Genomic DNA, 14858 nt, shown 5'->3' on the forward strand with positions numbered 1-14858 from the left:
CATTCTTTGTAAACCCTAGAAATGGTGGTGCGTGAAAATCCCAGTAACTGAGCAGATTGTGAAATACTCAGACCGTCCCGCCTGGCACCAACAACCATGCCACGCTCCAAATTGCTTAAATCACCTTTCTTTCCCATTCTGACATTCAGTTTGGAGTTCAGGAGATTGTCTTGACCAGGACCACACCCCTAAATGCATTGAAGCAACTGCCATGTGATTGGTTGATTAGATAATTGCATTAATGAGAAATTGAACAGGTGTTCCTAATAATCCTTTAGGTGAGTGTATGTGGGCTCCACCTCGCAACTTACAGGACTTGAAGGATATGCTGCTAACGTCTTGGTGCTGGATACCACAGGACACCTCTGAGGGTCATAATGTTTTGTCTCAGTGTATTCACTGTTTTCAGGCTCGGTGTATTCAGTGTTTTCAGGCTCAGTGTATTCAGTGTTTTCATGCGAAGTGTATTCAGTGTTTTCAGGCTCAGTGTATTCAGTGTTTCCAGGCTCAGTGTATTCAGTGTTTTCAGGCTCACTGTATTCAGTGTTTTCAGGCTCAGTGTATTCAGTGTTTTCAGGCTCAGTGTATTCAGTGTTTTCAGGCTCACTGTATTCAGTGTTTTCAGACTCAGTGTTTCCAAGCTCAGTGTATTCAGTGTTTTCAGGCTCAGTGTATTCAGTGTTTTCAGGCTCAGTGTATTCAGTGTTTTCAGGCTCAGTGTATTCAGTGTTTTCAGGCTCAGTGTATTCAGTGTTTCCAGGCTCAGTGTATTCAGTGTTTTCAGGCTCAGTGTATTCAGTGTTTTCAGGCTCAGTGTATTCAGTGTTTTCAGGCTCAGTGTTTTCAGGCTCAGTGTATTCAGTGTTTCCAGGCTCAGTGTATTCAGTGTTTTCAGGCTCACTGTATTCAGTGTTTTCAGGCTCAGTGTATTCAGTGTTTTCAGGCTCAGTGTATTCAGTGTTTTCAGACTCAGTGTTTCCAAGCTCAGTGTATTCAGTGTTTTCAGGCTCAGTGTATTCAGTGTTTTCAGGCTCAGTGTATTCACTGTTTTCAGGCTCGGTGTATTCAGTGTTTTCAGGCTCAGTGTATTCAGTGTTTTCATGCGAAGTGTATTCAGTGTTTTCAGGCTCAGTGTATTCAGTGTTTCCAGGCTCAGTGTATTCAGTGTTTTCAGGCTCAGTGTATTCAGTGTTTTCAGGCTCAGTGTATTCAGTGTTTCCAGGCTCAGTGTATTCAGTGTTTTCAGGCTCAGTGTTTCCAAGCTCAGTGTATTCAGTGTTTTCAGGCTCAGTGTATTCAGTGTTTTCAGGCTCAGTGTATTCAGTGTTTTCAGGCTCAGTGTATTCAGTGTTTTCAGGCTCAGTGTATTCAGTGTTTCCAGGCTCAGTGTATTCAGTGTTTTCAGGCTCAGTGTATTCAGTGTTTTCAGGCTCAGTGTATTCAGTGTTTTCAGGCTCAGTGTTTTCAGGCTCAGTGTATTCAGTGTTTCCAGGCTCAGTGTATTCAGTGTTTTCAGGCTCACTGTATTCAGTGTTTTCAGGCTCAGTGTATTCAGTGTTTTCAGGCTCAGTGTATTCAGTGTTTTCAGACTCAGTGTTTCCAAGCTCAGTGTATTCAGTGTTTTCAGACTCAGTGTTTCCAAGCTCAGTGTATTCAGTGTTTTCAGGCTCAGTGTATTCAGTGTTTTCAGGCTCAGTGTATTCACTGTTTTCAGGCTCGGTGTATTCAGTGTTTTCAGGCTCAGTGTATTCAGTGTTTTCATGCGAAGTGTATTCAGTGTTTTCAGGCTCAGTGTATTCAGTGTTTCCAGGCTCAGTGTATTCAGTGTTTTCAGGCTCACTGTATTCAGTGTTTTCAGGCTCAGTGTATTCAGTGTTTTCAGGCTCAGTGTATTCAGTGTTTTCAGACTCAGTGTTTCCAAGCTCAGTGTATTCAGTGTTTTCAGGCTCAGTGTATTCAGTGTTTTCAGGCTCAGTGTATTCACTGTTTTCAGGCTCAGTGTATTCAGTGTTTCCAGGCTCAGTGTATTCAGTGTTTTCAGGCTCACTGTATTCAGTGTTTTCAGGCTCAGTGTATTCAGTGTTTTCAGGCTCAGTGTATTCAGTGTTTTCAGACTCAGTGTTTCCAAGCTCAGTGTATTCAGTGTTTTCAGGCTCAGTGTATTCAGTGTTTTCAGGCTCAGTGTATTCAGTGTTTTCAGGCTCAGTGTATTCAGTGTTTTCAGGCTCAGTGTATTCAGTGTTTCCAGGCTCAGTGTATTCAGTGTTTTCAGGCTCAGTGTATTCAGTGTTTTCAGGCTCAGTGTATTCAGTGTTTTCAGGCTCAGTGTTTTCAGGCTCAGTGTATTCAGTGTTTCCAGGCTCAGTGTATTCAGTGTTTTCAGGCTCACTGTATTCAGTGTTTTCAGGCTCAGTGTATTCAGTGTTTTCAGGCTCAGTGTATTCAGTGTTTTCAGACTCAGTGTTTCCAAGCTCAGTGTATTCAGTGTTTTCAGACTCAGTGTTTCCAAGCTCAGTGTATTCAGTGTTTTCAGGCTCAGTGTATTCAGTGTTTTCAGGCTCAGTGTATTCACTGTTTTCAGGCTCGGTGTATTCAGTGTTTTCAGGCTCAGTGTATTCAGTGTTTTCAGGCTCAGTGTATTCAGTGTTTTCAGGCTCAGTGTATTCAGTGTTTTCAGGCTCAGTGTATTCAGTGTTTTCAGGCTCAGTGTATTCAGTGTTTTCAGACTCAGTGTTTCCAAGCTCAGTGTATTCAGTGTTTTCAGGCTCAGTGTATTCAGTGTTTTCAGGCTCAGTGTATTCAGTGTTTTCAGGCTCAGTGTATTCAGTGTTTTCAGGCTCAGTGTATTCAGTGTTTCCAGGCTCAGTGTATTCAGTGTTTTCAGGCTCAGTGTATTCAGTGTTTTCAGGCTCAGTGTATTCAGTGTTTTCAGGCTCAGTGTTTTCAGGCTCAGTGTATTCAGTGTTTCCAGGCTCAGTGTATTCAGTGTTTTCAGGCTCACTGTATTCAGTGTTTTCAGGCTCAGTGTATTCAGTGTTTTCAGGCTCAGTGTATTCAGTGTTTTCAGACTCAGTGTTTCCAAGCTCAGTGTATTCAGTGTTTTCAGACTCAGTGTTTCCAAGCTCAGTGTATTCAGTGTTTTCAGGCTCAGTGTATTCAGTGTTTTCAGGCTCAGTGTATTCACTGTTTTCAGGCTCGGTGTATTCAGTGTTTTCAGGCTCAGTGTATTCAGTGTTTTCATGCGAAGTGTATTCAGTGTTTTCAGGCTCAGTGTATTCAGTGTTTCCAGGCTCAGTGTATTCAGTGTTTTCAGGCTCACTGTATTCAGTGTTTTCAGGCTCAGTGTATTCAGTGTTTTCAGGCTCAGTGTATTCAGTGTTTTCAGACTCAGTGTTTCCAAGCTCAGTGTATTCAGTGTTTTCAGGCTCAGTGTATTCAGTGTTTTCAGGCTCAGTGTATTCACTGTTTTCAGGCTCGGTGTATTCAGTGTTTTCAGGCTCAGTGTATTCAGTGTTTTCATGCGAAGTGTATTCAGTGTTTTCAGGCTCAGTGTATTCAGTGTTTCCAGGCTCAGTGTATTCAGTGTTTTCAGGCTCACTGTATTCAGTGTTTTCAGGCTCAGTGTATTCAGTGTTTTCAGGCTCAGTGTATTCAGTGTTTTCAGACTCAGTGTTTCCAAGCTCAGTGTATTCAGTGTTTTCAGGCTCAGTGTATTCAGTGTTTTCAGGCTCAGTGTATTCAGTGTTTTCAGGCTCAGTGTATTCAGTGTTTTCAGGCTCAGTGTATTCAGTGTTTCCAGGCTCAGTGTATTCAGTGTTTTCAGGCTCAGTGTATTCAGTGTTTTCAGGCTCAGTGTATTCAGTGTTTTCAGGCTCAGTGTTTTCAGGCTCAGTGTATTCAGTGTTTCCAGGCTCAGTGTATTCAGTGTTTTCAGGCTCACTGTATTCAGTGTTTTCAGGCTCAGTGTATTCAGTGTTTTCAGGCTCAGTGTATTCAGTGTTTTCAGACTCAGTGTTTCCAAGCTCAGTGTATTCAGTGTTTTCAGACTCAGTGTTTCCAAGCTCAGTGTATTCAGTGTTTTCAGGCTCAGTGTATTCAGTGTTTTCAGGCTCAGTGTATTCAGTGTTTTCAGGCTCGGTGTATTCAGTGTTTTCAGGCTCAGTGTATTCAGTGTTTTCAGGCTCAGTGTATTCAGTGTTTTCAGGCTCACTGTATTCAGTGTTTTCAGGCTCAGTGTATTCAGTGTTTTCAGGCTCAGTGTATTCAGTGTTTTCAGACTCAGTGTTTCCAAGCTCAGTGTATTCAGTGTTTTCAGGCTCAGTGTATTCAGTGTTTTCAGGCTCAGTGTATTCAGTGTTTTCAGGCTCAGTGTATTCAGTGTTTTCAGGCTCAGTGTATTCAGTGTTTCCAGGCTCAGTGTATTCAGTGTTTTCAGGCTCAGTGTATTCAGTGTTTTCAGGCTCAGTGTATTCAGTGTTTTCAGGCTCAGTGTTTTCAGGCTCAGTGTATTCAGTGTTTCCAGGCTCAGTGTATTCAGTGTTTTCAGGCTCACTGTATTCAGTGTTTTCAGGCTCAGTGTATTCAGTGTTTTCAGGCTCAGTGTATTCAGTGTTTTCAGACTCAGTGTTTCCAAGCTCAGTGTATTCAGTGTTTTCAGACTCAGTGTTTCCAAGCTCAGTGTATTCAGTGTTTTCAGGCTCAGTGTATTCAGTGTTTTCAGGCTCAGTGTATTCACTGTTTTCAGGCTCGGTGTATTCAGTGTTTTCAGGCTCAGTGTATTCAGTGTTTTCAGGCTCAGTGTATTCAGTGTTTTCAGGCTCAGTGTATTCAGTGTTTTCAGGCTCAGTGTATTCCAGTGTTTCCAGGCTCAGTGTATTCAGTGTTTTCAGGCTCAGTGTATTCAGTGTTTTCAGGCTCAGTGTATTCAGTGTTTTCAGGCTCAGTGTTTTCAGGCTCAGTGTATTCAGTGTTTTCAGGCTCAGTGTATTCAGTGTTTTCAGGCTCAGTGTATTCAGTGTTTTCAGGCTCAGTGTATTCAGTGTTTCAGGCTCAGTGTATTCAGTGTTTTCAGACTCAGTGTTTCCAAGCTCAGTGTATTCAGTGTTTCAGGCTCAGTGTATTCAGTGTTTTTCCAGGCTCAGTGTATTCAGTGTTTTCAGGCCTCAGTGTATTCAGTGTTTTCAGGCTCAGTGTATTCAGTGTTTCAGGCTCAGTGTATTCAGTGTTTTCAGGCTCAGTGTATTCAGTGTTTTCAGGCTCAGTGTATTCAGTGTTTTCAGGCTCAGTTTTGTAGGCTCAGTGTATTCAGTGTTTCCAGGCTCAGTGTATTCAGTGTTTTCAGGCTCACTGTATTCAGTGTTTTCAGGCTCAGTGTATTCAGTGTTTCAGGCTCAGTGTATTCAGTGTTTCAGACTCAGTGTTTCCAAGCTCAGTGTAGTGTTTTCAGGCTCAGTGTATTCAGTGTTTCAGGCTCAGGTGTATTCAGTGTTTTCAGGCTCAGTGTATTCAGTGTTTTCATGCTCGAAGTGTATCAGTGTTTTCAGGCTCAGTGTATTCAGTGATTTCCAGGCTACAGTGTATTCAGTGTTTTCAGGCTCACTGTATTCAGTGTTTTCAGGCTCAGTGTATTCAGTGTTTTCAGGCTCAGTGTATTCAGTGTTTTCAGACTCAGTGTTTCCAAGCTCAGTGTATTCAGTGTTTTCAGGCTCAGTGTATTCAGTGTTTTCAGGCTCAGTGTATTCAGTGTTTTCAGGCTCAGTGTATTCAGTGTTTCAGGCTCAGTGTATTCAGTGTTTTCAGCTCAGTGTATTCATTGTTTTCAGGCTCAGTGTATTCAGTGTTTTCAGGCTCAGTGTATTCAGTGTTTTCAGGTTCAGCTCAGTGTATTCAGTGTTTTCAGGCTCAGTGTATTCAGTGTTTTCAGGCTCAGTGTATTCAGTGTTTTCAGGCTCAGTGTATTCAGTGTTTTCAGGCTCAGTGTATTCAGTGTTTCCAGCTCAGTGTATTCAGTGTTTTCAGGCTCAGTGTATTCAGTGTTTTCAGCTCAGTGTTCAGTTGTTTTCAGGCTCAGTGTATTCAGTGTTTTCAGGCTCAGTGTATTCAGTGTTTTCATGCTCAGTGTATTCAGTGTTTTCAGGCTCAGTGTATTCAGTGTTTCCAGGCTCAGTGTATTCAGTGTTTTCAGGCTCACTGTATTCAGTGTTTTCAGGCTCAGTGTATTCAGTGTTTTCAGGCTCAGTGTATTCAGTGTTTTCAGACTCAGTGTTTCCAAGCTCAGTGTATTCAGTGTTTTCAGGCTCAGTGTATTCAGTGTTTTCAGGCTCAGTGTATTCAGTGTTTTCAGGCTCAGTGTATTCAGTGTTTTCAGGCTCAGTGTATTCAGTGTTTCCAGGCTCAGTGTATTCAGTGTTTTCAGGCTCAGTGTATTCAGTGTTTTCAGGCTCAGTGTTTTCAGGCTCAGTGTATTCAGTGTTTCCAGGCTCAGTGTATTCAGTGTTTTCAGGCTCACTGTATTCAGTGTTTTCAGGCTCAGTGTATTCAGTGTTTTCAGGCTCAGTGTATTCAGTGTTTTCAGACTCAGTGTTTCCAAGCTCAGTGTATTCAGTGTTTTCAGGCTCAGTGTATTCAGTGTTTTCAGGCTCAGTGTATTCAGTGTTTTCAGGCTCAGTGTATTCAGTTTTTCCAGGCTCAGTGTATTCAGTGTTTCCAGGCTCAGTGTATTCAGTGTTTTCAGGCTCAGTGTATTCAGTGTTTTCAGGCTCAGTGTTTTCAGGCTCAGTGTATTCAGTTTATATATTTCAATAGGGATACTATGACTAAAGCTGGTATATCTTGCTTCAATGTTTAAACCCAAGAAATCCCATGTTAAATTAGATTTGTCCTCCTCTATCTCTCCTTTCAGGTCACAGCCACCAGCTCTTCCACATCTGTGCCGTGGTGGGTACCCACTTCCAGATGGAGGCGGTGCTAGCAGATATGACCTCACGGAGGACGTGGCTCATCACCCAGGCAGCCGTGCCCTCCTTCCTGGGCACTTTAGGTGCGCTGGCCCTTGGTGTCATCCTCAACCTAGGCATCATTGGCACCTTCAGCGCCCCCCTGCTCTGGAACTCCCACCACAGTGCCAGCCACCCGCTGACGCCGCCCAGCAAACACAAACAACAGTGACGGCCCTCCCTGCAGCCCGTGACCACCCAGGACAAGGGTTGGTTAAAACCTTTCAAGCAGTTTCCTACTTTGGAAATGATAACAATGAAGAGTTGTGATATAACTTTAAAGGAGTTCTATTATAACTGTTAAAACAAGGTAGTATGTTTGTATAACCCTATTGAACCTTTATCACAGGCGTTTTTTTTTTCTACATTATTTTTATACTAAAGTTAACCTCATCATAAGTTTTAATTATGAGATTATTCATTTGTTTGCGTTTTACATGAAAGCTCAAGACCCAATTATGTTCTTAAAGCCTTTTAGTTATTGAATCCAATTGGTTGCTATTCAAAGTTACATAGGTATTTAAAGTCGAAGTATATGCAACAATTTCTTTATCTACACTTTAAAGACTGTGCTCTATGATGTCGAAGAGTACGTATGTGCCTTTTTCTTAAATAGTGATTAAAATGTTATCCATAGCGCTGTATATGTTATCATAGTTTTGTATATCAAAGATGATTTTTTTTTTTATTATTTGCAGGGAACTGTAATATTCATATTTTTGTATTTAATTAGTGTTAGCATGTCCTGATATAATTTGTAAGCCATTATTGGAACATCTCAAATACCATAATTTGTTCAGGGCTACAGATCTGCAATGCAGGGCTATTCCAATACAGCGAGGGGCCCAGGGCATAGCAGTTGGGAAGGATGGGTACCTCTCAGTGAAGCAGGTAAAATGTACCCACCAATAATAATTTCCATCATTAATAACTGCACCAGGTAAAGTTATTGTTTTTGGCAACAGAGAAAGTTCCTAAATGTGAATTTATGCTTAATTTGAGCAATTGAAAGGATTCTCCTGGTTAGTTTCTGGCTAGTAAGCTATAAGATTTTGTAACTTTTAGATGTATCATGTTTTATCTAACCAGCTGGCTTGCTAATGCTGGAAAACTGATGGTGAATGTTTGGTGAAACTTTACCTGAAGCATAGCGTCATAACACCATCATAACATGTCATTAAAGCTGACATAACTTGTCATAACCTTTCATAATATTATCATCACACATTGTTATGACACTTGTATTTTCACCTATAGTGAAATATATTCAATTGTTTTATGCCTGGTTAGGAAACCTACATAAGAGTGTGAAACCCCACAAAACACTCCACAGAAGGCAAACCATTCTGGTAAACCATACTTGTAAATAGTATATTGATGACATATAACATTTCTTGATGTTAGTCACTATTTGAATATGGCCCAGTGTCTCACAAATCCTTTAAGCCCAAATGTGTGCTAAACTACCTAAAGCTTTAGTTAAAAAATGTTGTAACAACTAGAAAATACCAAGGTTATAATCTTAGAGAAGACAGGAAAAAAGGTATCAAGACATGTACTTGCATGAATGTTGCCAAACACACTAAACTTGTGTAGGAGACCAGTGTCTCAGAGTATGTCAAAATAACCATGTCAACATACATCAGTTACTGAATTACTAAGACATCTGTTCTATTGGAAAACAAGAATTGGAGCTACGAAAAAGGTGTCTGCCCACCCAATGGCTGTTTCATCACAGAAAAGATGGTGTCATTACACCAGGGTTTACACTGTGCTTAACTCTGCAGTGAAAAAATATATCCATGGACTCATCATGGCTTTATCATAAATATCTAGGTTGCAACATCATAATCTGCTAAAAGACACCCCTGCGGTGCGTCAGGATGCACCTTTACATAAAGTTGTCAGGCGGCTATAGGACATGGTAGAACATGGTACTTGCAAAGACAACATTCGTGGGTTCGATTTCCAAGGGCGTCCAATATGAAAATGTATGCTACACTACAGTAAATCACTCGATATTAGAATGTCTGCTAAATTATTAAAATGTGGAAAAATGTTTTCAGGACCGTAGCCTTTACCAGAGGCGTCGCTTGGATCACAATACATTCAGGGCTTAGCCAACACCCCCGCCACCCCGCCCCGCCCTGGACAGAAAGTACAGGGTTTTGAACGTACATGCGGAAGATTTTCCGCTAGCCGCCTACACGTCTACAATGTCATAATGCCCGATCGGAATTATAGAAGATCAGGAGCTATTTTTTCAAATGATTTTCTTTGGTCAATTTAAGATCCGGGGGCTTTACGAATGTTTCAGGTAGTTGCTTTTCAAAGTGATCGACAAAGTCTAATTAGATGAACAATGTAGTGTTTGAAATTGACATGCTTACAGTTTAAGAAATGGAGCATTCAGAGTAAAGATTACAAGTTTATTTTTTTAATAAAAAATATATTAACATTAACACACACTGCTATTCAATACTGTATGAATGGCCTTGGCCCAAAAGCTAAATGCCCGTTCTCCCAATAGTTAAACCAGATCCTATACCCCCAAAATATGCCTCCCAAAACCCAGATTATAAATGTATAGTTATATATATAACTGCATCAATTTCAACAAAAAATTATTATTTTTGAATATTCATGGTCAGTTCTACACATCATTTAATAGTTAATAGTTAATGGTGCATTTTGGCTATGAGTGGGCAACAGCCAGCGGACCAAGGTTCACACCCTGCAGTTATGCACCACCTAAGCCAAGAAAAGGGAAGTTTTACCTCTCTTCACAAGTGGCCTTATTTTCTCTGTTTCTTTGCCTGCAGTTGATCCACTAAACTGTATATAATAATCATATTTGTCTGTGCATCTGTCTGTGCAAAAAATAATATGTGAGAAACATCATGTAAATTTCATATGTGAGAAATATCAATTAATTTGAAGCCAAAAAAGGAAGGAAATGTACATGAACAACACATCGTTCTTCTGCCTTCCACCGTTTTTTCAGCTCACAACTTTAACCTACTATAACTGGAGTTTGAATAAGGCTCTTGAGGCTAGGTGAAAGCCGAGTGCTGGAAAACAATGGTAAAGCACTGGTGGATTTAAAATGTAACATCATTTATCAATCCATTACATGATTCTAATGACTTAACATTATCTACACTCTCACTAACTGGCCAACTTTATACAGTTTTCCAACATTATACAGTATATTTTAATAATCAATACAACCTTATTTGAATCTGCATTAAATATGCAGTTTCGATTGCTTGACCCTATTTTTCTATTGATTCCCCACTGCTATGACTTGAATAGATTTACAGACCAGTCTAGTTCTCTCTCAGATTGCCTGTTCCAAAACGTCGACCTAAAAGCTCCAGCACAGTACCATGCCTATGATTAAAAGACAGGTGCCATTTTACAGAGGTACGTTTCCATGGAAACTCCATCGTTCTCCACAGTATGTGTTCCTGTGAATACACCGTTTTTATTGTTCTGACTCGAATTTTGGGAGAACTGTTATTTTTTCATGTCTACCACATAGTGTTTCTACCACATACGGTCATTATACATTTCTGTATAATGCTAGGTGCTGTCTAAATGCCAGAGAATGACTGAAATTCTCTCTAAAACATACCATCATTGTGCCATTGACAGGACATACCAAATTATTCTGTTTATTTAAGCCATGTGATGGAAGACATCTTATATGATGCAAAACACAACTAAACGAAAGATGTCTACCTCATCTCCCAGATTCTTGGCACTGTTGTATTATGTATGTTATATTGTGATGGTCATTGCAGGTTCATGGGTACCAATAAACCACTTCTCCCTAAAATGATATAACATTGTTAGTAGCAATTGTCTACAGATATTCGAGAAATTGTGGTGTCTCAAGTGTTAATCTACACTTACTGTTGAAGTATTATTCAAACGAAATGCCTGTAAGCGTTGTGCCGTTACATAATTTTTTTATTTATTTCAGGACAAGTTATTAATACCATCTCAAACACAAATTGCGTACATGTAGGATACTAACCATAATACTGATTCGGTGATGGTATCATGTGTAAAGGCTATGAGAGATGAGGGATTAGCAAGTGATGTTATGGTCAGTGAAGGAAATGGAATGTGTTGCAGGTTTAACCTTTCTTTTACAGAAGAGTACAGAACATGGCTCACATGTAGTATAGAGGCACACACACACACACACACACACACATTTTATTCCAGCAGTTCTATAAATTTGCATTGCAGTATTTACTCAGTATCTCTTTTCCCAATGGTGAAAGTAAATTACGGTATGGTTTTGAGAACTCTGTTAGAGTTTGTTTAGATGGGATAGATGATGTTGACTGTGTAAACATAGCTGGGCTGATAGTAACAGACTTGATAGAATTCCAGCCCCAGTTTGATTTTGACCACAGCCTTTATCCTAATAACATACATTTGATATGGTGCTTTCTTCATCTTACTGCTTGGTTCTTGGAAGTGATTGTGACTGTTCACATTAATGACTCCTGAAGAGGCTAGAATTCAGCAAAGAGGAAGGAAGCAGTTTAAAGAATGTTAATGCCCATCATACATTTCTACTAGAAACGTAACATAGTTTGCGAGGGAAAACATGTAAACAGTCTTTTGATCTCTTTTGAGATAAATTATTTGCATGTTATGTCTACTAAAAGGATGTAACAAACAATGCCTTATTATACTGTATTACTGGAATAATGTCTCTAATAAAGATTACTTACACCCTTGTTTGGTGGCGTTAACATGTTTATCAGTCAACTGTGTATATAAATGAATCTGTTTAAATGGATCATCTATAAGGCTGCAGTTTTTAAGCAATACACCAGATGACAAACTTTCACAGATCATTGAAATACTGAAAATAAACAAATATTATAAAAAAAATATGTAATCGAACAAAGGATTTGAGTCTCTATAGTTGTTAGCAGTAGGGGGCATGATTGTACAAGAATTAGTTTCCTCCATCAGTATATCCAACAAGAACTGTTTGTAGAGCACCCTTTGCTGCCAAGCTTAGTCCGCCTTACCTAGAAGACTGGAATTCTTGTATTTGCAAAAATCTACCAAATGTTGGTAACTTACAGAAAACCATGTCACTTCTGCTTTGAGGTAGTTTTACTTTCCTGTTCTCTCTCAGTCAACTTCAAAATGCTAAGATTGTTGTCTCTACGAAAGGGATATTGAGGAAAGTATGCACTGGGGTCTTGATTCATGTGGAGTGGTTATAAGGGACTTTAGTTGGTAGAGGCAGGCTTTTTTGTTTCTAGTCTTAGAGGGAGGTGGCTAATACGAAAATCTCAATTGGGGTTAAAGGAATGATTCTGTCTAAGACGTTATAGGATACACGGTGGTGCAGACATGAGCCTAACAAGTGTTTTCATCTCCACTAGAGAGAGAGATAGCATTACTCACAACCCATTAGCACTCCTAGGGGAGTCGAGATGGAAAAAAGTGAGAGGAAAATACACCCAAAGTGTATTTCATTGTTTGTTGGCAAAAAATTGCGATGTGTAACTTCCAGTAACTGATGTGTGGGGTGAATGTTCATCTGCAAACTTGCTGTTTGTGTGATGTGCATAGTTAATTATGGGCCATTGCAAAATGACAGGTGCTTTTGGAAGATATGCCCTTTAGTCAGCATTTAGTCAGTATTCAGTCTTTCCAAAACATGTATTGTATGTTGATAGACAACTTGAGGGTGATAGCATGTCATTGACAAGATACACGCAAGACAGAGCACTGAGCCAAATGGTTGTTTTATTCATGAGCTGACAATACAAATTAACAGGGTAACAGTAGTTGAACATCAATACAGCCTATTTACATATTCACATTCAAAGGTGTCCCAATGGTTTACTTTTGTTCAGAAGGTAATCACAATAAAAAAAACATGGAAAAAAAAATCTGAAGGCTGATTAGATGCAAAAAATTATATATTTAATTTAATCAATGCTGAAATTATAACAAATGGCAAAAGATTACGGTGCTTCTTTTTTTTATTTAAGCCATAAGCTTCTGCCTTCATCTGTGCTGTACAAACAAGGAGACTATTTTGTGTGTAACAGGAACAAAAGTTATATGTGGCTAGTTAAAGATGCATTTTAGGAACCTTTATGTATGTATCAAATGTTACAAACTGGCTTCATATTATATCATACAAAAGGTGCAACTTACTAGACCAGACGGATGACATATTAAACAGTTAGGCTTGTGTGCATGTAATCAGCTGGCTGAAATCTAGAAAAGCTCCACACTGCATCTTTAATTTAATACTGCTGAACTGGCAACACAATTGCTCATGGAAGGAGGAGAAGGAGACCTATGTGTGCGTCCAGCCACAATATCACAAAACACTTCAGGGTCCATTCTTGCGATCATTACAAAACGTTAACATCCCTGAGTGTCTCACTGACGTCATCACGATCGGTGAAATATATCTCCACGGCGAGGTTTTCAAATGCGCCAAGGATCTCTTTTAGGAGCGATTCTAAACATAGGATTGCAAAATAGCCAGAAGTTAGGTATTGTCCTTGGGATGAGAAACAAAGTGTGCATCAGGCCATATTCTTTCAGATACCTCCGTTTTCTGTATTCATTATAATTATTAATTAATTAACTACCAAGTTTAAGGAATTTCCCAGTCAGTTACTAGTTGTCCTTCATCATGGTAAAAGAGGCAACAAGTTGGCATGCGTTATGTTATTGATGACATTGGATGCATCCTATTTCAGCTAGAAACATGTTACGTGTTACTAAAGAAGAAAGTCGAGAGAATTAGATGGATTTTACCAGAGACTTTCCCCTGCTTAAGGAGTTTTGTGCAGTCTCTTTTAATCCAAAGTTGTTTGCTTACCAAACAGATGATATTGGCTACAAAGAAAATATAAATGCTCCCCCCAATTCATTTTTGTAAGCATAACAATAAAAGCCCATTTGAATGTACTTTCTAATTATTCTCAAATTAAATATAAAGGGCTCTTAAGACTCTAAATCAAATTGCGACCTGTGTCTTATGCTCATCTTTTCCTATTCCATGAATTAGTTTAATCACAATTTAAACAAAAAACACTTAAGAGAATTAAAACTTCAAATCTCAAAATGTATCAGCCAATTCAGGCTATATACAGTTAGGTCTGGAAATAATTGGACACTGACACAAGTTTGTTATTTTGGCTGTTTACCAAAACGTATTCAAGTTACAGTTAAATAATGAATATGGGCTTAAAGCGCAGTCTCTCAGCTTTTATTTGAGGGTATTCACATCCAGATTGAAAGAAGGGTTTAGGAAATACAGCTCTTTAATAAGTAGCCACATTTTTCAAGGGACCAAAAGTAATTGGACAATTGACTCAAAAGCTGTTTCATGGACAAGTGTGGGCTATTCCTTCATTATTTCTTAATCAATTAAGCAGATTAAAGGTCTGGAGTTGATTTCAGGTGTGGCATTCACATTTGGAAGCTGTTGCTGTGAACCCACAACATGCAGTCAAAGGAGCTCTTAATGCAAGTGAAACAGGCCATCCTTAGGCAGCAAAAAAAACCAAAAGAAAATCCACCAAAGAGAACATTAAGAGTGGCCAAATCAACAGTTTGGTTAAAAAGTGTACTGGTGAGCTCTGCAACACAAAAAGGCCTGGACGTCCATGGAAGACAACAGTGGTGGATGATTGTAGGATCCTTCCCAAAGTAAAGAAAAACCCCTTCACAACATCCAGCCAAGTGAAGAACACTCTCCAGGAGGTAGGCATACCGTTATCCAAGTGTACCATAAAGAGAAGACGTCAGGAAAGCAAATACAGAGGGTTCACCACAAGGTGCAAAGCCTCAAGA

General features: G+C 39.6%; 2 protein-coding genes across 3 annotated transcripts in view; one reads left to right on the plus strand and one right to left on the minus strand.

Annotated features, from left to right (window-relative positions):
* The window catches only part of paqr6 (progestin and adipoQ receptor family member VI), a 28338-nt gene extending 16583 nt beyond the window's left edge, over positions 1-11755 (plus strand). Inside the window, exon 8 of the mRNA XM_010885339.3 lies at positions 6902-11755. Within this exon, the coding sequence (XP_010883641.1) occupies positions 6902-7167 (266 nt within the window). The 3' untranslated portion in view covers positions 7168-11755. The remainder of the gene's footprint in view (positions 1-6901) is intronic.
* Positions 11756-12765: 1010 nt separating this feature from the next.
* Positions 12766-14858, minus strand: part of ntrk1 (neurotrophic tyrosine kinase, receptor, type 1) — a 30587-nt gene continuing 28494 nt past the window's right edge. For both annotated transcript variants that reach the window (XM_010885337.4, XM_010885338.4), the window contains exon 18: positions 12766-13515. In XM_010885337.4, the coding sequence (XP_010883639.2) occupies positions 13482-13515 (34 nt within the window). In that variant the 3' untranslated portion in view covers positions 12766-13481. The remainder of the gene's footprint in view (positions 13516-14858) is intronic.

The sequence above is a fragment of the Esox lucius genome, chromosome 20 (genome assembly GCF_011004845.1).
Source record: "Esox lucius isolate fEsoLuc1 chromosome 20, fEsoLuc1.pri, whole genome shotgun sequence".
Lineage (NCBI taxonomy): Eukaryota > Metazoa > Chordata > Actinopteri > Esociformes > Esocidae > Esox > Esox lucius.